Here is a 21,091-nt window from a genome sequence, read left to right as displayed (position 1 = left end):
CTGCTCCGTCTCTTATATTAGAATAAGCGAATTTTTGTTAGAAATCACTAAGGCAATATCCCGGTTATCTGGATGCATAGGTAGAGTACAGTAGCCACTCACTTAGGAGGTATATGATGTCATGGTGTCCTATCCATGGATGTTCAGCTGCATCCCTTATTAACAACCTCAAGAGCCTTGTCATATGCACGTGTATTGTCTTACATACCTACCTTATACCTATACACCCAAAATACTGTTAGGCATATTTCACTAGGTATGTTACATAGGAATAAGCCCTTTCTAATCCCATGACTTGAATGACAACTCAGAGAGAAGATGTAGTATCACTAATTAATAACGCCGTACACGAAGGGCTCGGTAATGAAACGAGTAAAAATGTAAATAATGAGCTGTTATTACTTGGTTAGGCTATCAGGCAGCGAATCATTACTTACACTTGAACTACACTAGCTGCAAGTGCACCTAAGAGTGATACGGACCTCGGTAGGCTGGGTATCGTTGGGGGCAGATTAAGTACTCATAGGTTAATCCATAAGGCAGGCTGGACTTTTAGGTAGCATGACCGGGTAGCCTGCATACCTACCTGATACTCTTTAGCCATGAATTTTCTCTCGAAGCGCGCCTACGTAACAAGGTACATATTAACACGTTTGGTACACGTCAGGAACATCATGATCATCTAAATCATAGATGAGTTTGCTTTTTGTATTATTGCAGTATTAGATGTCTACTTAACAGTTTTAGTTTCATGAAGTTTCATTGTCCATCATTTTACCATGATCGTTTTATGAAGACCAAAATCGAGATGTCTTTGAACCAAAAGACAGATACCAAAACAAACGACACCTACTTGAAAATGCCTCTGGGAGAGAAATGCGAGTTCAAGGCCTATCATGAGACTATAAAACATGGTCTAAGCTCTACCGAGCCTACCCCGGATCCCTTTAATAAAGACGCCTCTCGTGACGAAGATAGTGGCTATGCTTTGGTTATCAGGAGGAAGTTCCAGGAGAATAAGCCAGACAGGACTACATTACAAGTGAATTCTCCACATATCCTGAAAGCCTTCCGCGAAGTAGTCAAATCATATCTTGCTGTGCCGTCCGATTTTACCTCTGCTTTCGAGCTGCACAGCCCGTTCGAAATGCTAGTTCATTATTGGGATGAATTGCATAACTATCGAAAATGGCAGACAGACGCCATTGTACAGGAGCATCTTGACCTTCTGCTAAAATTCATGGATCATGAAATTGGACCTGATCTTGAGCTTGCTCGCAATATGGTTCAAAAGCAGCAGATCAGCTATGATAATGCCTGGATTATCTTTCGTCCTGGAGACCTTATGTATACGGAGATGAACGGCCATTCTTGGCTTTTGGTTTGCCGGAAGACAGCGTATGAGGAGAACATGGACATCGGTCCTTACCTCGAAGTTCACTGTACCTACACAGACGATAATGGCATGTTTGTGGGCCAGGCTACACATGTCGTCAGCTTGAACCAGAGGATTAAGTTTCCCGCCGGAAATCCGGTCCCGATTACTGATCTAGAAATTTACCCGCGTAAATTTGTTAACGAAGGCGAAAGCCTTGAGCGCCGCATTAAACTCCGCGGAGAAAAATTCCTGGCATTGATGGACAATTCCACGGTAGCTTACGGTATGTACAAGACTACCCCTTTCCAAACAGAAACCCTGAATTCTCCATGCTGTCTGCATAGGGACATGAAGCATGCCAACAGAGGCTAGTCAGTCATTCCATACATAAATCTTTCATGGAATTGAAATGACTATAGAATTTAAAGGCTTTAAAATTTTTGTGTAGGGAATTAATGGAAATGCAGATGGTGCCGCCGAATGGCTTAAAGAGCCGCCCTTTGATTTCTATGACCCGTCACAAACCAAATTTCGCGGAGTATGGCTCCCCTACACTGAAAATGGCCGGGTAGTCCTAGATCGAAAGACCTTCGGCGAGGAGCAGCCATTAGGTAAGGCTCGTGTTAAGAGGATGGACCCCGAGGCCATACACTGCCCACCATATACTCTTGGATATTCACTCGGTCGTAAACAATGGTGTCGATTCTTTGTTGACTGCATCAGCGACGTGGAATGGAGCTCAAGCGCGTGGGATTCCTTGGTGCTCCCGGATAAGGAGAAACATCTACTTCGAGCTCTAATCTCGTCTCATGCGTACTCAAGAAAGCCTCGTGATTCTATGCAACAGAAAGGAAAAGGGCTTGTCGTTCTGCTCCATGGAACACCCGGCTCTGGGAAGACACTAACTGCTGAGACGGCCGCGGAGGGAACTAGGAAGGCTCTTGTGTCTACTTCGGTTGGTGAGCTGAGTAAGGGTGGGAGGTAAGTTTTTTTTTCCCCTATAATGAAGCTTTTTTTCACTCAACAAACTCATACAGTTTCATTTCTGGATCGGCATCATTTGAGAAGGAGCTCAAAAAGGTTCTTCAATATGCCACGATCTGGCAAGCGGTTGTCCTTCTCGACGAGGCCGATGTGTTTCTAGAGGCTCGGAAGGATGTTGGAAGCACAGAACGAAATTCCTTAGTTGCAGGCAAGTCTCCCACAAATCAATCTTAAAAACTTACTTGAAACATTCTAATTTAGACATAGTATTTCTCAAGGAACTTGAGTACTTTGGTGGCATAGTATTCCTGACGACTAACCGCGTGAATTCATTCGACATCGCCATGAAATCAAGAATCCATCTATCTCTTAGCTACGTGCCACCGGAGATCGAGGTGCGCCGACGCATCTGGCTTCACTGTCTCAAAAATGTGCCAGCGGATGCTTTAGAGATAGATGTGGATAAAACAATCGACTTTTTAGTTACAGTCAAGCTTAACGGAAGAGAAATCGCAAACGCTATGAATACAGCAAGGACATTGGCTCGGTTTGATGGTGCACCTCTAAGGCTTGATCATATTGAGACCGTTCTGGAAGTCCGACGAGGCTTTGACGAGAGTCTGAGGAGTGGAGGTTCGTCTTGAAGATATCATAAAATTGCATGGTTGATACCGTATGCTACGTAGCTGTTGTCAAATCTTATATTATCATTATCATTATCATGCGTTTTGGGCATGAATGTAAACCATACTTATCAATATTCATGGTGCTTAGTTTATGTGAGGTTATCTAGATAGATATGCATACCTACCCAAGTGCCTACCTGTCAGGGGCATAAGTGGAGTAGGCCTAGAAGGAGGTCCTGCGGACCTCCTGCTAGGCAAACGCGAGCTAGCCAGGTATAAGAAGGGGGCGAAGCCCCCTTCAACCTTAGAAGAAGTAGCGTTATTAGTTCATCTCATACTTGCTATATACTAGCAGCGGCTACGCCGCTCCTCTGCACTCACTTTACGCTTGACTTAGGGACCTATTACTGACACTACCTACTTAGATACCTATATATTAAACAACCATATCATGGGGATTAGCCTCTGATTACCTAACTCAGCCGACATTCCGTGGGAGCAACGCTCTCCTTTTACTTAATAGATCATACCGTTCATTGTGCTAGAGATCCGGTACCCACAGACTGTGTATGACATGGTGTGTCTGGGTATGTAGATGCGGCTGTTTCTCTAAACCATTCTCATCTGCGGAAACACAGTAGAGATACGTAAAAGAAGAGCCCTCTACCAATCTCGTTCTAAAGTCTGTCGCCAGCAGGTGTTTAAGAGCGCCGAGCTCCGATACTACAAGACTACAAGACTTTTAGCTACTATTCCTCCAATAAACTAACCGACACCTGACAGTACAATCGTACATGAGCCCTCTTGGGCAAATCATCATGAGATTTCAAATTACCAATCTAATTAGATACAACATAACCTAGGTTCCTGGGTAAATCACGAGTACATAGTACATGTACTAGATATTATGAGATAACAAGAATTATTGTTATTGATAAGAAGCATATAAATAGCAAGGCGAAGTATGTGTGTGGTTGAATGATTGGTATATATGCGCTACAACATTATGCTAAGCCCCCGCCACGCTCTGATCTGACCAAGCCCGACCTCTAAGAGCTCCGGAAAATTCAGTGACAGGAAGCTACGGGACCGAGATTATATTAAATTATCTATTACAACATAGATTTTCATAGTTGTGTTGCACAATGGCCTAGAGTGGCTGCGTTACTGCACGCTTCGTTGTATATCCAGGGCTTCATACATTGCAACTTGCTCTTCATTGGCGATTCATGAAGCATACTTATCTACCTAGTTTTGCATTTCCGACCAGGCAGCGGGTGCATTTCCACGGAATAAGGGGGGTCTGTTAGACATGGCTCAGGTATCTACCCATATAAAGTGCATATGACCTACCTTGAGCGCTTTCATAACTACTTCCCCCTTTTCTTGAACACTTAGCTTTAAGTCCTTTTCACTAATTACCTACTATCCAGTTGCATTCGGTTCAAGGTAGATATAACATATCTTGGTAACCTAGTATCAAAAAAGTACAATCACTCTGAAGTTATCTATCTTAGATAGACTAAGTAAGTAGAAAAATATTCAAGGTTTATACCTACCTATCCAGCCAACTAATTACATATGTACCTACCTACTTACTCAAGTACTTGGGTATATAATACTTATCATGTACCGTACCTAAACTTACACTTTACCTAGTAGATACGTTCCTACTACCCATTACCAACCATATTCGAAAATGTCGAACCCTGATAACTACACCATTGGATGGATTTGTGCGCTCACAGAAGAGCTCGTTGCAGCAGAGGAATTCCTCGGCGACCCACACCCACAACCGGCGCACAGGGCGATCCATGATCAAAATCGCTATGCATTGGGCCAGATAGGCCCTCACAATGTTGTCGTGGCCATATTGCCTCTAAGTCAATATGGAACCACCAATGCCCTTGGTGTCGCCAAAGACATGGCGCATACATTCAAAAATCTAAGGGTCATTTTGATGGTTGGCGTTGGAGGGGGTGTACCGAGCTCCCGGCACGATATTCGTCTTGGTGACATTGTAGTCAGCACCGTTCAGAATAGAATCGGGGGCGTGCTTCAGTATGATTATGGAAAGACGATTCAAGACGAATGCTTCGAAGTCACAGGACACCTCAATCAACCACCGCAACTGGTGCTGATAGCAATTGCGGGAGTGGATGCTAAATACGAGAGATATGGCGACAACATTGACAAGAGCATTGAAAACATCCTACAAAAGAACAACCAATTGCGAATGAAATATCAACATCCAGGCACCAATACCGATAAACTATACCTACCGAACTTCAAGCACAAAGGGGGCGACAACTGTGCTGCGAATTGCGGAGACGATGAATCAAACATGGTTTGTAGAATCGACAGACCTGAAAATGAAAAAGGCCCTAAGATCCATCATGGCTTGATTGCCTCTGGGAACGGGTTGATGAAAGACGCCTTGATTCGGGATAAACTTGCGGCGAAATGGGATGTTTTATGTTTTGAGATGGAAGCTGCGGGCCTGATGAATCATTTCCCCTGCCTCGTTATTCGTGGTATATGTGACTACTCTGATAGCCACAAAAACAAATCGTGGCAAGGCTTTGCAGCGATGAGAGCAGCTGCATATGCGAAAGACGTAATTGAGCAGATTTCTCCGAGCCAGTTACAAACTGAGAAGAGCATCCAGAAAGCTCTTGAGGAGGGTCAGTAGTTCCAACTCCATAATTTATTAGAGATAACTAAAAGTTATGGCATTAATGAATTGACGACATTACAGTCAATAAGGATTTAATCGATATTCGTTCTGATATCGTGACCCTAACGACTAATGAATACTTCGAAAAGCTGAAGACTTGGTTCTCTGCGCCAGACCCCTCAACCAACCTGAAGCGAGCACAGGACCGTCGTGAAAATGCCACTGGACTATGGTTCCTCAACAGCAAGGAATACTCGGAATGGAGAAATATTAAAAACTCCTTTCTTTGGCTCAATGGCATATCCGGGTGTGGCAAATCAGTCCTATCCTCTACCATTATTGAGGATTTAGGAAGTAGAAATCCTTGCTCTTCAGGGACACTGTACTTTTATTTCGATTTCGGCGAATTACAGAAGCAATCATTCGAGAATGTGCTCCGAAGCCTGATAATTCAGCTGTACCGCAAGGAAAAGAAAGTCCAGCATCACCTAGATTCACTATACACTTTCTATAATGATCACGAACAAAGACCAAGCACCGACGCACTGCAGCAAACCCTTCAACGTATGATCGAGGAAGCCGACGAACTGTGGATCGTAATAGATGCTTTAGACGAACGTGTAAGACAACGGGGTGAAATTGAAAAAGTACTTCCGTGGATTAAAACTCTACAGAATAGTCTCACGAACGTCCATCTTCTTGTCACAAGCCGCGAAGAACTTGATATACAGTCTGCCATTGCCGACTGGGATCATCCCAAGATCCTGCTCAATATCGATCGGGCTTTGGTACGGAACGATATTTGTCAGTATATCCGAGCAAGACTGACAGATGGCGAGTTGGGCATGAGGTGGAAAACACAGCCACAGGTGCGGAATGAGATTGAAAAGGCCTTAGTGGAAAAGGCCGATGGGATGTAAGTTCTATGCGACAATCTAAACACAATAAGGCTCTAATGATATTAGGTTTCGTTGGGTTGCATGCCAGCTCGATGCACTCGAATACTGTATTGATCGCCCGATGGTCAGGAAAGTTCTCAAATCCCTCCCAGATACGTTAAGTGAAACGTATGACCGAATCTTGCAACGAATTCCTGAGCCACTTCTTCCGAAAGCAATAAGAATTCTGCAATTATTGGCCTATTCTAATGTGGTCTTAACAATCAATCAACTCGTCGATGCTGTTGCAGTGAACATTGAAGATATAGATGAGTTCAATGAAGCTGATAGAATGCCGGATCCCAAGGAAATATTGGCACTCTGCTCTAGCTTGGTGGTTACGATACCACTATCAACCTTCTCCGAAGAACAATCCGTTGATTGGGATGTCGAGGATTTCTCTGACGAGGACGAGGTCGAGGTGGTACAACTTGCTCATAATTCCGTCAAAGAATACTTAAATCCAAAGCAACCCAAGGAAGGCATAACTGATGAATTCCTAGAGATCAATGCTAGGGCCTCGATTGCGAAAGTTTGCATTGTGCATCAACTGCAATTGCGTGAGCAAGCGAAGGTTCGGCCAGAGTATAAACGACTTGTTCGAACTTATCCACTGCTTTTACATGCTAGTCTATACTGGACAGACCATGCTACTGTGGTTGAATCGAGTTCTGCGGAAATCACCGGCCTCGTCATAGATTTCCTCTCTTGCGAAGATGCGTGCAGACTATATGATCTTATTCAATCGTCTCGTAAAAAAGGGGGGCGATACATTGAACAAGACAGACTCCTTTTCGCAGCAAAATTTGGACTATTCCACACGGCCCAGCGTTTAATAAACGGCGGGGCAGCCGCCACTACTACTACCCTTGAGGTTGCTGTAGATGGAGGCCACGATAACGATCGTGGTGTCGATATTAACGCAAAAGACAAACACGGTCAAACTGCTTTGCATATAGCTATAAACAGAGACCATGAGGGCATGGCTCGTCTTCTAATCGATCACGGTGCTGATACCAACGCAAAAGACAAGAAGGGTCGAACACCTCTGAATTCTTTATCCGGAAGTGAGAAAAGTGAGAGCTTCGTGAAGATGCTGGTTGACCATGACGCCGAAGTTAATACTCGAGATTATTTAGGCAAGACTCCTCTGTTTATTGCTGTGGAACACTACAGATTGGGCCTAATCAACTCGCTACTGGATCATGGCGTTGACATCAACGCAAAAGACTGCTACAACGATACCGCTCTGCAAAGTTTATGCGTGTATGGAGGGAAAATGTGTTACGATCTAGCTAGGCTACTGATTGATCGTGGTGCTGATACGAAGGCAACAGATAAGCGGGGCAACGGTCTTTTACACAAAGCTGCAGCAGGTGGTAACGAGGACCTGGTCAAATATTTGATTGATTGCAATATCGATATTGACGCAAGAGATCGTCATGGTAGAACGCCATTGCACTGGTCTGCAGGAGTAGCCAACGAACCTGTTGTAAAGTACTTAATTGAAAAGGGTGCTAACGTTAACGCGGTGGACGTAGATGGAAACACTCCTCTGCAATACATGCCGAGGGACAACGCAACGATACACAAGTTGTTGAAAGGGGGAGAAAAGGGCGAGGACGATCGACCACAAAAGAGGATACGAACACAGTAGTGCAGGGCGGCAAGAAAAATGTTGGCAAAGTTGTGTACGAAATATCTTCTCATTGACGATCTTCTATTATTTATCATAGCTAGAAAGTTTCTAATTATTCCAATATGCAATCGCTTAACCCGGCACCTTCTCATACTTGCCCCATAACACCTCCCAACATCCCCCCTATGACCCCGTATCCTGCGGCCACTCATCCAAAACAAACGCCTCTCCCTCCAGCGTAAAGTTCCAAACCGCCTGCGTCGGCACATCGACCAGCAGACTGTACTCGCCAGGATACAGCACCAAATCCCCCTTCTCATCACGACGTCCCAAGCTCCCCAGCGTCAGCGCCAAGTTCGCCGTCTGCTTCTTGCCCGCCTCGACGTCGTGGAGCCGCTGGTACGCGACGAGCCGCTTAATCGGAACAGGCGCGGGCCCGTGGTTTCCCGCGACGAAGCCCAAAGTCACGAAATCCGACGTCGTGGCCCCGGTGTTGGACACGCTGACCGAGACGTTCTGGAAGGGACACTGGTCGAGGTGCGCGACGCCCGAGCACGCCTTCGTCAGGTCGGCGATCTGCCACGCGCTCGCGTTACCAGGCGCCGCGATCGCGGCGCTGAAATTCGTGTAGTGCAGGCCGAACCCGAACGGCACCGTCGGCGTCTCGTACCACATGTACGTGCGTCCGGGGTTCCCCGTCCGCGAGTCGGGCCGCAGGCTCATGTCCGTCATCGGCACGTCCGTCACGTAGTGCGCCGGGTACTGGGTGACGGGCAGGCGGCCGGCGGGCGCGACCTTGCCCGTCAGCACGTTGACGATGGCGTCGCCGCCGGCTTGGCCCGGGTACCCGGCCCACAGGATGGCGGAGACGTTGGAGTCGTTGAGGAAGAGGGTGTCGTCGCGCTGGTCGCCCATCTGCAAGAGGATGAACGGCTTGCCGAGACCCGCGAGCTCCGTCATGATGTCGATGTTCTCGCCCGACCAGCGGATCAGCGTGCGGTCGTTGCTCTCGGACTCGCTGGCGGTCGTCGGCCCGTCCGCGAACACGATCACGTCGGCTGCGGCGGCCGCCGCGAGTGCCGCCGGGTACCCGATCGTCACGGGGTCGCCGGGGTCGCCGCCGTACACGGCGTTGATTCCGGGCGTTTGGGTGGCCGCGTAGTACGGCGAGTGCAGGTACGGCGCGATGCCCATGTAGTTGCCCTGCATGTCCGTCGTCGCGTTGGCCCAGGCCCCGATGAACGCCACAGTGAGGTTGCCGTCCTCGGACACCTGGAGCGGGAGCGTGCCGTCGTTTTTGATTAACACGATGCCGGATTCTGCCGCCTTGCGGGCGAGGTCCTCGGCGTACGGCGTGGATACATTGGAGAATGTCAGGGACCGGTACGGGTTCGAGTCGGCGGGGTCGAAGTAGCCTAGCTTGATGAGACCCGCGTACAGTCGCGTGACGGCTTTGTCGAGCGCGTCGTCGTTGATGATGCCTTGCTGGTAAGCGGTGGGTAGATGGATTTGGTAGTAGGTACCGCAGTTGAGGTCCGTCCCGGCTAGGAGGGAACTAGCAGCAGCACCCTCGCGTGTATCACGGTAATCATGAGGCATGTAGACGTTTTGAAGAGCATCACAATCGGAGACGACGTATTGGTAGTCCCGCGTCCAGTTCCAGTGATCCCTAAGAATGTCTTGTAGTATGTACGAGTTCGAGCACGTCGGTACCCCGTTCAGGGCATTGTACGAGCACATGAAGGATCCGACGTTTGCTCGCGCGCAAGCTTCGAATGTTGGCATGTAATACTCGGCGAGTTCCTGGGGATTGACCTGCGCGTCATATTCATAGCGCTCGTTTCCTAGCCAGTCCTCAATGTCGTACGCGACGAAGTGCTGTAGCAAGGTCTTAGTTAGTATGCTCCCTTAAAGAAGACAGCTATGAGATTATGGACTTAGACCTCACCTTACAGGTGGCAATCACTTTGAGGACGTCGGGGTCCTCTCCGCCTTGAAGACCTTTTACTAGAGCTGTTACATAGCTGCTGAGATGGAAAGGATCTTCTCCGGGAGTTTCCTGGCCACGCCCCCATCTAGGGTCACGGTAGGGGTTAATATTTGGGGTCTACATGATCAGGAGTTAGTATTCATGACTCTTTAGGAATATTCATCTTCAATTGGTATAATTGAGCTCTTTCGCGGGGCCTCCTAGACAAGTTCGTCGGTCTTCTCTGCACATCAGAGGCAGGAACATAGGAAGAGAAAATTTTATTGCATAAGCATACCCAATAGTCCAATCCTGACCGATTGAAATTGTTGAATGCGCGGGCTTCGGTGCTAATAACGGTCGCCACGGCCTCGATGAGATCGTCATCGAATGCAGCACCCATCAAGATCGGTTGTGGGAAGGATGTGGCATAGGAAAAGTCACCGGAGTCGCTGAACGCCACTCCGGGCGAGGATGCGACGCCATGCAGAGCTTCTTCTATAAAGGGTCTCAGCGCCTTGTTCTGCTTAGGTATTATGAAATGCGGTGAAGAGGAGGGATACATACGCCACCACTCATAGCTAGGCAACCCGAGCCTTTCGACACCCGGCGACGTGCTTGATAAGAGCCCGAATTTCTCATCCGTCTCAAGAGCCGCGACGAGAGCTTGAGCTCTCTGCCCAACAGAAAGGGCCGTATTACAGACACCATTGTCGGCTAGGGGACCGCTGGCGCAGTTTGGAAAGATGTGGCCGACAGCTGAGACGCCCGAGCTCATCAGCCATATGGCTGACCCTAGGATGAGTGCCATGTCGAAGCTCGTAGGATTACAAGATGGCCTTCAGCTCCTCGTGCTCCAAGCTACCGAAGATCGCTGCCTTGCCATTTATAGCTCCCAAGCTTCCCCAGTCGGTGGAGCAGCGTAGCAACTTTCCTCCTCATATTCCCCGCATCGATGATGCGTCGTGGCTGCAGGATAGCCCGAATATCTCCAAGTCGAACCCACACGAGCTCCAATTGTGCCCGGAAAAATTACAGATGTCCATCGTGGAGGCACATTGGGATCTGCAGTAGGTGCATAAGTGCGCTGGTTGGTTCGGGTGAGATATTACCGGGGAGATTCCCCAGATTAAATTCTTCCCCGATCGTCAGGTTCCAGGGATCGCCGCACGCCGAGTTCATTGCCGGTCGACCAAAACATATGTCATAGCACCATTTATCATTACTAAGAATATTATTTCGGTCAAATTCTTGTTCAATTGAGTTAAGTAAAGCGCTATAGAAGAGGGGCGATGATAAGCCAACTTCTTACATACGAACACCAGCTTCAGATCGACTAGGTAAGTGCAAGGTTAGGTGAGTATTTACCTGATGAGAGACTCGGTGCGGAAAAACACACCCTTGCAGTTAAGAGGTCCTCGAGGTCGTAGCTCATGTCACGTTAAGTAGCTGCCGAATAGTAAATCCCGAGTAACCGAGACAAAGCCTGACCGAAATACCTCAACACTACTATGAAGAGTAGCTACCGAGCCTTCTCGTGTCCCTTCGTACGTCAAGATCCGTATTCCAAGACAACAGACGACGTCTATACCAACGTCTCTGGTGCCGTTCTCAAGTATCATATGATCTTAACGTTACTTCGGTTGCCGTAGAATTCATCCACACCGCAGGTACAAGTCACGCTGCAGTCGCCGATATGTTTCCGCACTTGTGTTCGAGAATTCCTGGGCTTGCCAACGAAGGGTCTTGATGTAGGAAACGCCCATATCGATGGCCAAGGTAAATCTTCTAGAGTTGGAAGTTTCTCGAGGTCTTTCTCAAGCTGCTTGACAATGACAGAGTTACATGTCAGCGTAGTAAGTCCGCTTGCCCAGCCATAAGAAAACACTGATCTTCCAGGATTTAGTACAGTTTCCAGTGTCTTCTTGATTGGACCTGTCAAACGGTGCCGGCAATTATCCTCGTTCACATCGATGATACTGATTGGTAATTGTAAGCAGGAGGGGACTTTGTGGATTGACAATGTCTGTAATTCTTGAACTCGCTGCTCCTGCGATTTTCCAGAGTCAGAACTCAGTATCAAATAAGCACGAGCTTTTTCTGACTCGGTCGCTAATGTGTCGACGATATGGAAGAATGTATCAGCTGCTTCCTTAGTACAGACAAGCTTGTGATTACCTATCATAGGATATACCAAGGATAGCATCGACTGCTCACTTTCTAAGTTAGTATGATCGTTGTGAGAATGGCTAAACCAGGGTTGCTTAGTAACGTTGGTATGAGAAAAGTCAGAGGCGAGAGCAACTAAGAGGGAGGTGTCAATGTTGAGAACTTCTGTGAAGTTCGCTTTCGGGCTTGGTGCCATTGCGTGAAGTAGATCATCCGTCAGAGGGGGCGCCGGCGGCAACGCCTCTCCACAGAGTACATTGACACCTAGCCGACGACAAATGTCAAGGATTTTATCGACTTGAGCTAATACACCTTCTTCGATGCGTGGAAGGATAAGAAAAGTGCTCGGGCTTTTAGTCTGAATGCGGTGTCCTTTGGCAGTGTCAGCCAGGTTCCTAGCTAGTTTTACGAGAGGGATATCCGCATAGTCTTGAGTAACTGTCTCGGTGTCTTCATCGTCGTCACTATCCCCACAGTATACTGCTTCTTTTGCCAAGTCAAATAACACTCTCTTGTTAGTCATGGATGAAACCTTGTACCATGAGTGGCCGCTGTCTGCTATCACATCAACGATGAAGCTTCCTGTCCGGGATGTCTGCGATTGGCCTTGTGTCCGAACGATACGTGTTCCCGGTGCCAAAACTTGCTTCTTAAACGGACCAGTGGGGACGGCGCATCGCACCCTCACGATGTCCCGAGATCTCTTGGCTGTTTCCCACACAGGTTCTAGAAAGGCGAGGTTACTAGACTGCGCGCGATTCAACGTCTGCGGGTCTCCCATCTGGAGCTCTCGGAAAGTTCTTTCTAGGCTCTCTACCTCAGTGCGGACCTCGCTGGAAAAAGAGGTATGGACGTATGTTGGCATATGTTGAAAGTAATCGCTGTACACATCTTCGAGATGCGCCGCGAAGCGCTGAACTTCCGATTGTAGGGACTCCGTGCGCTTCAGCACATTTTCGCATGCAACTAACTTGGCTTCAGAATCTTCCATAGTGGGGCTTGAAATGTCATGAGAAAATGCTGTGAAGAGAATGTAGGAGAACAGAAGAGTGATATCCTGACTTGAGATGTAAAAGTAGTAATTAGGATTAGAAATTTGATGCTATTAAATGCAGTTAGGCGCGTAAGTAACCCCGCATTTTATATGCATAAATGCATATGGGTCACTCAGATATTGCATTAACTAAAATAGTCTAATTGTTGCGGGGCTATTCGTACTTGCTTACCATAACTCCGATCAGTCCACACTGGTTGACTCCCAATTCTCTTCATCAACCGAACTATAACTACTACCTCTGACAATATATTCCTGTACCACCCAGATTCACATAGGAGCGCAGTATCATTAGCACCTAACACCGTCATAGATTTGTCAATGATATTAGTTGATCTACAAGAGGCTCTAAACAACCTGGAAGTCATCGAAAAGCTGATGTTACCATCTCCTAGCTAAACGAGTATAGTGACACTGTGACCGATACAACCTTGGGACTCATCTATCAATCAAATTGCAGTAACGGTCTAACATATAGCATCATCGATAACATCGATAACATCGATAAGAATGCCACTGAAGATTATCATCTGTGGTGCCGGCATCGGGGGTCTTTCAGCGGCAGGATTCCTCCGGGCTAAGCACGATGTCACAGTCCTTGAACGGGGAGAACTGGACTTCACAGTAAATGACTATGGACTGTCGGTCGTTTCGAACTCATTCAACCTCTTGGAAAGGGCAGGGATCAAGACAGAAAATCTCGATACGGTTGTTATGACACATGTCTGGCAGAGAGGCCCTAATAATGAAGAGTTGAAGACCATGCATTTCGATACGAGGGCGAGATTTGGCGGAGCTCCCTCTGTATTAGTGAAACGTGCCCTGCTACAAAAAGAGCTGCTGCGATTCGCAACTGGCCCCGAGTTTTCCGGAGCACCCGCGAACATCATTCAAAATGCTAAGGTAACGCGAGTCGACCCTGCTGCTGGTAAGGTCTGGACCGAAGACGGCCGAGATTTTGAAGGCGACTTAATTATCGGAGCAGACGGTATCCACTCGGTCGTCCGCAGCGCCGTCCTTGGAGAGGATATCACGGCATCTATCAGGACTTACAATACCCTTACTTTCATGGCGCAATTGTCCGTCGAAGATCTGAAGTCGGATCCTGGGTTTGCTTACTTGGCCGACCCCACGACCCAAGCCGGGCTCTGCAGCGCACACGCAAATTCGGGGCCCCGCGTAAACAAGCGCATTCTGACTTATCACACATCACCCCGTGGCTTGCAAGTTGTAGGATACACCTCCGAGAATGAGTTTTCCGAAATATTTGACTCTGCCAAGACAGCCATCATCAGGGACGTCCCCGTATCGCGGGTAGTTGAGGACTTTGCCCCTGAGTTCGCAGAAGGATTCGTCAATCTCTTCCGACATAGCCAAGTCGACGCGTGGAGGATTCGCGATGTGGCGCCCCTAAGCACCTGGTTTTCTGGCAAGGCATTGTTGATAGGAGATGCGGCTCATGCGGTAACGCCCCACGCTGGGCAAGGATGCAACGTCACAATCGAAGACGCTGAAGCGCTAGGGTATCTTTTGAAAGATGTTGAATCGCCCGATGCTATCCCAGAGGTGTTACAGAGGTTCATGGCGCTTCGGAAAGACCGTGTGGCCTTCGTCACGAGGCGTTCGCATGAGCTGGGCAATATACAGACAGAGGAAGAGAAGACCAAAGAGCTCATCACACCTGAGCAGTTTGCGAGGACGATATATACGTATCAGGGTGCTGAGAAGGCATTGAGTGGGCAGCAGATGCCTCCAGCCGTGCGACCAACATGAAATGGATGGGCTTACGGATTGATTTCTTGATTTCTTCGGCCTTGGTTTAAGAAAGTCTTAACGATTTACGCTATATATGAGAAGCCTTATTATGATATCTACCAGTATGTATGACAAGGAAAATAACTCCACTTGTTTACTCAGGAGGCATGAAAATCTACGCTATGTTCTAGAGCGCTGCTTACCGCCTAGGACTAGGAAATATTAACACAATATTGGCCCGCTCAGTTACGTTTTGATGGCAGTTGATCCGCCTACATAAAACGTACCCTCCACCTCGACAATGTCATCGTCATTCAGTCTGCCCACCTCGATAATCGTCCGAGGCGGATATCTGCTGGGGTCGTCCCCCCATATTTCAACCTGCGCTTGGTTACACATCGGCCGGTACCGGAACATATCAGTCACGTAGACGACCAGCCGCACGCAGGAATTGACGTCCGATCCAACCATCTCGGCGAGCGTCGCCATGTTCTGGTAAGCTTGCCTCACACGAGCAAGGCCCACCGGCGCGAGCGTGCTGTTCGGGGGATAGATGCCGCGCATACCTTAGGAATTGAGAGGTTAGTAACAAGCAGGTAGATGCCAGAAACTCTCTACCCACCGGAAATGTACAAAGTGTCTCCCGCGATAGACATCAAACTCCACGGTCCCGTGGCGTTGAAAAAGTTAGACGGATTGAAAATCTGTACTCCAGATGGTGAGGTGTAGTTCGGCTTTATCCTGCCGTGGGAACATGCTACCTGAACCAGAAGCCCGATAGTCCAGGGGATCTTGATGTGCATGATACAATGAACTACCGTGGATCGCTATGATAAAAACAGGTAATTATGTGTCAGTTTATGGCGATTTTGGAGGGTAAAGAGGCAAAATCAATTGACTATGACAATATCTAAATCCAACTACTACTTCCCCTCTCATCGACGCCGATATCGTGGAGTCTTGGCATACATGAGTAGCTATGTATGCTCTTATCAGCACAACTTCTACGATCACTGCTAACTCGGGTGAAAACTCCTCGAGGGCTACATACAATACTAGATTAAATTACATCTACTCTTTATATTAACCCACAGTTTGCATATATTCCAGTTAACAGTCTTCTCATGATGCTTAGGTAAGTACTAGTATCCAACTGCATGTTACCCCTGATCAGAGACATCACTACATGAAATATGTGATTATAAAGCTTGATGTTGGGTTAAAGTTTTATGACAGCTTTCCAATAAACCCATAATATGCGCCAGTAAGTCTAGATTAATCATCCCATATCGAGCAATGCGCCCGCGACATTCGCTGTTTCAAGCCCACAGTCCCGGTTCGGGGTGTCGTCTCAATCTTCACTTGCTCCAATCATTATTTTTTACTTATAGATACCAAGCCCTGTAAATAACACTTCATTAAATAGGTAGAATAAGCAATTCAAGTAATGGGAGTGGTACGAGTCCCCGGGTCAATTGTTGAGTGTTTGTTCCCTACCGTCATTAGTTCGTGAAATGCAGCTCGTCCTTATTGGGTTCATGATGTTTCAAAACAATATTCAATGACAAGAAGGTCCATAATTCAGTTATGAGATGATCCGCTCTAGATTGGGCTCGGATGATCATCGTAGCCTCTATACTGATCCTCTTTGGAAACACTATGCACGAATGCTGTAACAAGTCCCGTCTCCGGCAAAGTACGAGCGATGATATGATAGATTAAGAGGTTGCAAGAACCGCTCTCAATGTCCAGAGAGGTTCTAGACAACTCTTAATATAGCAAAAATGAGGTTAAACGACATAATAATAAGCACGATTGCGACGGCTTCGGTGGCCGACGCAGCCAAGGCACGTCGGGCCAACTGCCCTAATATCCACATCTTCGGCGCTCGCGAGACGACCGCCCCTCCCGGCTTCGGGTCCGCCTCGACGGTCGTGGACCTCGTTATGAACGCAAACGATGGCGCTACATCGGAATCTATCGTCTACCCCGCCGCCGGCGGAAACGAGTATGCCTCGAGTGTGTCGAGCGGCATACTGGCGGTAGCAAACCAGACGAACACTTTCAATCAGATGTGCCCGGACTCGAAGATCGTCGTGGTTGGGTACTCGCAGGTGAGCTTATCTTCCGTAGAGTATTGTGTCTAGAGGTTAGGTTCTGACGATTCGACAGGGCGCGCAAATCGTAGACGACGCGTTCTGCGGCGGCCCAGACGGGACCAGCTTAAACACGAGCATGGCCCTCGTCTCCACAGGGGTCAGCGAGATGGTCGCTGCGATTATACTCATGGGAGACCCTCGCCACGTCAATGGGCTACCTTACAACGTCGGGAACGCAACGGCAGGAGGAGTGAGTCCCGACAAAAACCCCCTACCTACCTACCGTAGTCTCGGAGCATTCGAGCTGACTAAAGTGGAAACAGTTTGCGGCCCGACCGGCCGGGTTCCAATGCCCGGCTTTTGAAAATATCATACAGGAGTACTGCGACGCGGCGGACCCGTTTTGCGCGAAGGGGAATAGCACGGCGACGCACCAGGGCTATGGGCGTGAATATGGACAGGCTGCGCTGCAGTTCGTGCAGAGCAAGCTGGGGGCATCTAATAATACTAAGGCGTCCGCATCAACATCCGGCGGAACTAATGATGTTCCCGCGAGCGCGGCGGGCAGGACACGGTTGGGCGAGGGGTATATGTGGATGTTGCTGGCGCTTGGTGGGCTGGTTCTATAATGAGCGACCGTTAATACAAAATTAATACAACCTTTATTGTCTGTAAAGACAGGTCTCTTGAACCTCAAACGGGGATAATGAAGAATGTGTTAATCTAACATATAAGAAGGGATGATAGTGTGTAGCCGACGGGTTGGGCGGACGAAAAAGGGGGCAAAGGGGGGAATACGGGAAGAATAACACATCGTCATTTGCAATTTGAAATTTATGAACATTTCGATAGGCAGGTCATTTTGATTAGAGCTATTATGCATAAATTCGTATCATACTGCTTCGACAATTTTTTAGCATATAGCTTGCGCGCGTACTAGGAGAAGCTGTACGATTCCCTACCCGAGGCTCTCAGTTAGCTCACCTGTTACCTATTTATACCTACAATTCCCCGCCCTTATCATCATTCGGGTTCGTATGATCATCCAAATCCGCAAAAAGCTCGACGCCCCAGCTCTTGCTAGGGTCATTCATCCTAGACCTTTTATCCTCCTGGCTGATGTTGTACATTTCAAGGACATTGAAGTTGATTTCCCGAGAGAAGATATTTTGGTAGATGTACTTGTCGTGCACGCTTTTGGGAATGACGATGGTGCCCCGTTGCATTCCCCAAGCAAGCACAAGTTGCGCCACTGTAGCGCCCTTGGTTTTGGCCAAGGCTTTCCAGAAAGGGTCTTCTAGAAGGGGCCCGAGGTCCTCGTGGTGGCCGTTATACGTCGGATTGGTGTTCCCGAGCGGCGAATAGGCGATGACCTTTATACCAGCCTCGTGGTGGAAGTTGACGAACTCTTGTTGCTGGAGGTAGGGATGGGTCTCGAACTCGTGTGCATACGGGCAGATGTCGCAGATTTCCAGGATCTGGTTAACATTTCTCCTGGAAAAGTTGGAGACACCGATGAACCGTGTGAGGTTGGCCCGTACCAGATCCTCCATGGCCCGCCAGGTATCGACTATCGTCGTGTCTCTGTCAAGTTCACTATCTCCACCAGGGACAAAGGCAACCGGCCAATGCATGAGATAGAGATCTAGGTAATCTAGCCCAAGATCCGAAAGTGACTGTCTGATAGCCGGTTCAACGTTTTCGGGACGGTGATCGGTATTCCACAGCTTGCTCGTCACCCAAATGTCTCGCCTGTCAACATTGGCTTCATGGATTCCTTTTCCAGTCTGATCCTCATTTCCTACATGTCGCATCAGTTTCTAAACTCGTTCATCTTCTAGCAATGCTTGAGGAAGGGTATTCATACGATATATGTGTGCTGCATCAATGTGAAGATACCCTAAATCGAGGGCGTATTTGACGGCATGTGCAGCCTACAAGAACCTGTAAGTTTGTCCATGTTCACTTTATTAGGGCATGAATATATTTACCTGCTCTCCATCTGAACGCCAGGTCCCTAAGCCAAAGGCTGGTATTTCGGGTACTCGCGACCATTGAGCTTGTGCGGCGACCTGAGGGGTTAACAGGGGTTGGATAAGAAAAAGGGGGGCGACTGTAGCTATAGCCGACAGATATTGAAGGAGTGCCATTTTACGTGACCTTCTACGTGACCTTTGAGCTTCCCTTGGCCTCAATTGCAGCTTGACAGGTACCGTATCTCCTAGCGAAGAAGATGTGTATAAATTGTGAGCAGCTTTGCGACGGCGCATTTTTGTAGCTGGGAAGAACCTAGTCGACCCCCGCATAGTATGTACTAGGAAAGCTCCACGGTAGCATTGATCATAGTGTCGATGCATGACATCATTCTCTTGCAACATTCTAGAAAACAACATATTAAGTCTAAGCATATCAACGTCAAAGAGTGAACGTTGTGGTACCTCAACCTTTCATATCAATCGATGCAAGAGGCTGTTCGGGGAAACAGCTCCTGTGACGTTACGATGATGACGCCCGACAATCGTGTACTACGAAGTACATATATAGATAGCAACGGAGCTCACCTGGGCAGGGACTCGTTTAGCATTTTAACCTCATCGACTTCCTTAGCACACTGCACAGCACATATAAATCTCACATCAGATTGATCGTACCTTATTCCCTAGTCTGCCGTAATACCGCTTTGATTGATCAGTATCACCCAAGCACCAACATGTCCAACACCCACGGTTCTGCTCGTATCTATGAGCAGGGAGATCAGGTAAACTACCCGCGGTCCAATGTGGCAAACGAGGAGAAGCACCATACGATGAGCGCCGAGGGTTATAGACCCAGTGAGTTCAAAGTCTCATCTTCGCTTTTGATATATTGCTAAGAATAACCCAGAGGACCAAAACAAAGCTATGAACAAAATGCTTGAGGAGAACGTACGTCCGAGGAAATAAGCACGGGCTTATAGTGAATTTCATTCTAACGTCAACAGATCCAAGACGAAGTTGCTGAGAAATACAAGCACGACCCCACCTATCGTGTAAGTAATCTACAAAAGCAACAGGCGCATCAATCCTACCGATACTTATAGTTTTGATAATAGGCGACGATGCACGGGAATGAACCGTCGAAGGGCGCAAAGATCGACGCCGAGATCCAGCGCGAGGATGAGGAGCTGATGCGAAGGAAGCAGGAGAAGACCGATAGCTTACCTGGGAAGAAATGATTGACTGAGCTTTAAAGTTCATGGGAGGATATTGTCATCCATAATAGTTACTTATCCGCAATGAAGTATCTCAATAGGTAGGAAAAAAGGGGTCATAGATAGGTAGGTAAATATCCTACCGAATTACCTTCGATTCCCGGATGTCGAGACATGTGCAAGTCCGGGGTTGATTGTGCATAGGCTCAGAGCGCACCATCCGAGGGGTGATTATCAACGGAATACCCATTATCAAGGCTATTCTTGCCCTTTCCTCTTGTATGATTCGTTTCCTCGTAACACTCGTCTAGCAAGTTACCGTAGAAAGTTTATGCAAGCTTAACTTTAGCTCGGGAGAGAAAGTTGTTGGATAGTGGATAAGAATGAAAAGCTTCAGTTAAGCTCTGATTTTCTATTACGTAATCTATCACACAAATTGCTTATCAGTGCAGCAACGTAGGTGCCGAGGTAAATTTTGCAACTCGCTACCAAGTGTCTCCGTGCCTCTGTGCCTCCGTGCCTATCTATTTCGGGGCGGAAGCTTGCAGCATGAGTAACTGGCGCCAAATTGCCGACTAAAAAGCGGGAGACTCTCGTTTGTGCTAGATCTCCA

At 47.8% G+C, this 21,091-nt stretch overlaps 9 protein-coding genes across 9 annotated transcripts; 5 read left to right on the top strand and 4 right to left on the bottom strand.

Moving 5' to 3' along the window:
* The first annotated feature begins 699 nt into the window (after window positions 1–699).
* On the top strand, window positions 700–3,120 carry F4807DRAFT_428543 (P-loop containing nucleoside triphosphate hydrolase protein). The gene is made up of 4 exons (XM_047998267.1): window positions 700–1,661; window positions 1,846–2,359; window positions 2,416–2,570; window positions 2,630–3,120. The coding sequence occupies exons 1-4, from the start codon at window positions 752–754 to the stop codon at window positions 3,004–3,006; spliced, it is 1,956 nt and encodes a 651-aa protein (XP_047853544.1). The 5' UTR covers window positions 700–751; the 3' UTR covers window positions 3,007–3,120.
* A 1,173-nt stretch (window positions 3,121–4,293) lies between these two features.
* F4807DRAFT_428541 (uncharacterized protein) lies at window positions 4,294–8,304 on the top strand. Its single transcript, XM_047998266.1, has 4 exons — window positions 4,294–4,514; window positions 4,648–5,672; window positions 5,747–6,581; window positions 6,631–8,304. Exons 2-4 carry the CDS (start codon window positions 4,688–4,690, stop codon window positions 8,258–8,260), a joined length of 3,450 nt encoding a protein of 1,149 aa, XP_047853543.1. The 5' UTR covers window positions 4,294–4,514; window positions 4,648–4,687; the 3' UTR covers window positions 8,261–8,304.
* A 121-nt stretch (window positions 8,305–8,425) lies between these two features.
* On the bottom strand, window positions 8,426–10,989 carry F4807DRAFT_452030 (glycoside hydrolase family 3 protein; the record flags this gene model as incomplete). Its single annotated transcript, XM_048000285.1, has 4 exons — window positions 8,426–10,120; window positions 10,191–10,349; window positions 10,510–10,709; window positions 10,779–10,989. The coding sequence occupies 4 exons, from the start codon at window positions 10,987–10,989 to the stop codon at window positions 8,426–8,428; spliced, it is 2,265 nt and encodes a 754-aa protein (XP_047853542.1).
* A 426-nt stretch (window positions 10,990–11,415) lies between these two features.
* On the bottom strand, window positions 11,416–13,438 carry F4807DRAFT_428530 (uncharacterized protein). Its single transcript, XM_047998265.1, has 2 exons — window positions 11,611–13,438; window positions 11,416–11,547 (listed from the first exon to the last, which is right to left on the bottom strand). Exon 1 carries the CDS (start codon window positions 13,369–13,371, stop codon window positions 11,830–11,832), a length of 1,542 nt encoding a protein of 513 aa, XP_047853541.1. The 5' UTR covers window positions 13,372–13,438; the 3' UTR covers window positions 11,416–11,547; window positions 11,611–11,829.
* Window positions 13,439–13,635: 197 nt separating this feature from the next.
* On the top strand, window positions 13,636–15,321 carry F4807DRAFT_107770 (FAD/NAD(P)-binding domain-containing protein). Its single transcript, XM_047992720.1, has one exon. The coding sequence runs from the start codon at window positions 13,945–13,947 to the stop codon at window positions 15,205–15,207; it is 1,263 nt and encodes a 420-aa protein (XP_047853540.1). The 5' UTR covers window positions 13,636–13,944; the 3' UTR covers window positions 15,208–15,321.
* Window positions 15,322–15,369: 48 nt separating this feature from the next.
* On the bottom strand, window positions 15,370–15,992 carry F4807DRAFT_461138 (YjgF-like protein; the record flags this gene model as incomplete). The annotated part of the gene is made up of 3 exons (XM_048001641.1): window positions 15,370–15,401; window positions 15,477–15,755; window positions 15,812–15,992. The coding sequence occupies 3 exons, from the start codon at window positions 15,990–15,992 to the stop codon at window positions 15,370–15,372; spliced, it is 492 nt and encodes a 163-aa protein (XP_047853539.1).
* An 818-nt stretch (window positions 15,993–16,810) lies between these two features.
* F4807DRAFT_467966 (carbohydrate esterase family 5 protein) lies at window positions 16,811–17,917 on the top strand (the record flags this gene model as incomplete). The annotated part of the gene is made up of 3 exons (XM_048002556.1): window positions 16,811–17,303; window positions 17,362–17,538; window positions 17,612–17,917. Exons 1-3 carry the CDS (start codon window positions 16,974–16,976, stop codon window positions 17,915–17,917), a joined length of 813 nt encoding a protein of 270 aa, XP_047853538.1. The 5' UTR covers window positions 16,811–16,973.
* A 372-nt stretch (window positions 17,918–18,289) lies between these two features.
* Window positions 18,290–19,438, bottom strand: F4807DRAFT_461136 (Aldo/keto reductase; the record flags this gene model as incomplete). Its single annotated transcript, XM_048001640.1, has 3 exons — window positions 18,290–19,089; window positions 19,156–19,222; window positions 19,280–19,438. 3 exons carry the CDS (start codon window positions 19,436–19,438, stop codon window positions 18,290–18,292), a joined length of 1,026 nt encoding a protein of 341 aa, XP_047853537.1.
* A 261-nt stretch (window positions 19,439–19,699) lies between these two features.
* On the top strand, window positions 19,700–20,946 carry F4807DRAFT_428520 (uncharacterized protein). Its single transcript, XM_047998264.1, has 4 exons — window positions 19,700–20,119; window positions 20,172–20,212; window positions 20,269–20,316; window positions 20,380–20,946. Exons 1-4 carry the CDS (start codon window positions 19,999–20,001, stop codon window positions 20,500–20,502), a joined length of 333 nt encoding a protein of 110 aa, XP_047853536.1. The 5' UTR covers window positions 19,700–19,998; the 3' UTR covers window positions 20,503–20,946.
* The last annotated feature ends 145 nt before the right edge of the window (window positions 20,947–21,091 follow it).

The sequence above is a fragment of the Annulohypoxylon truncatum genome (genome assembly GCF_022578515.1).
Source record: "Annulohypoxylon truncatum strain CBS 140777 unplaced genomic scaffold F4807scaffold_19, whole genome shotgun sequence".
Lineage (NCBI taxonomy): Eukaryota > Fungi > Ascomycota > Sordariomycetes > Xylariales > Hypoxylaceae > Annulohypoxylon > Annulohypoxylon truncatum.
This window is presented reverse-complemented; position numbering and strand designations above follow the sequence as displayed.

Excerpts from the sequence above, each read along its gene's own strand:
- F4807DRAFT_428543 (XM_047998267.1), top strand. The coding sequence starts at position 752 with ATGAAGTTTCATTGTCCATCATTTTACCATGATCGTTTTATGAAGACC. Across the intron at positions 1,662-1,845 it reads CAATTCCACGGTAGCTTACG|ATGGTGCCGCCGAATGGCTT; the intron begins GTATGTACAAGA and ends ATGGAAATGCAG. Across the intron at positions 2,571-2,629 it reads ACGAAATTCCTTAGTTGCAG|TATTTCTCAAGGAACTTGAG; the intron begins GCAAGTCTCCCA and ends ATTTAGACATAG.
- F4807DRAFT_428541 (XM_047998266.1), top strand. The coding sequence starts at position 4,688 with ATGTCGAACCCTGATAACTACACCATTGGATGGATTTGTGCGCTCACA. Across the intron at positions 5,673-5,746 it reads CCAGAAAGCTCTTGAGGAGG|TCAATAAGGATTTAATCGAT; the intron begins GTCAGTAGTTCC and ends ACGACATTACAG. Across the intron at positions 6,582-6,630 it reads GTGGAAAAGGCCGATGGGAT|GTTTCGTTGGGTTGCATGCC; the intron begins GTAAGTTCTATG and ends TAATGATATTAG.
- F4807DRAFT_428530 (XM_047998265.1), bottom strand. The coding sequence starts at position 13,371 with ATGGAAGATTCTGAAGCCAAGTTAGTTGCATGCGAAAATGTGCTGAAG.
- F4807DRAFT_107770 (XM_047992720.1), top strand. The coding sequence starts at position 13,945 with ATGCCACTGAAGATTATCATCTGTGGTGCCGGCATCGGGGGTCTTTCA.
- F4807DRAFT_428520 (XM_047998264.1), top strand. The coding sequence starts at position 19,999 with ATGTCCAACACCCACGGTTCTGCTCGTATCTATGAGCAGGGAGATCAG. Across the intron at positions 20,120-20,171 it reads CGCCGAGGGTTATAGACCCA|AGGACCAAAACAAAGCTATG; the intron begins GTGAGTTCAAAG and ends AGAATAACCCAG. Across the intron at positions 20,317-20,379 it reads AGCACGACCCCACCTATCGT|GCGACGATGCACGGGAATGA; the intron begins GTAAGTAATCTA and ends TTTTGATAATAG.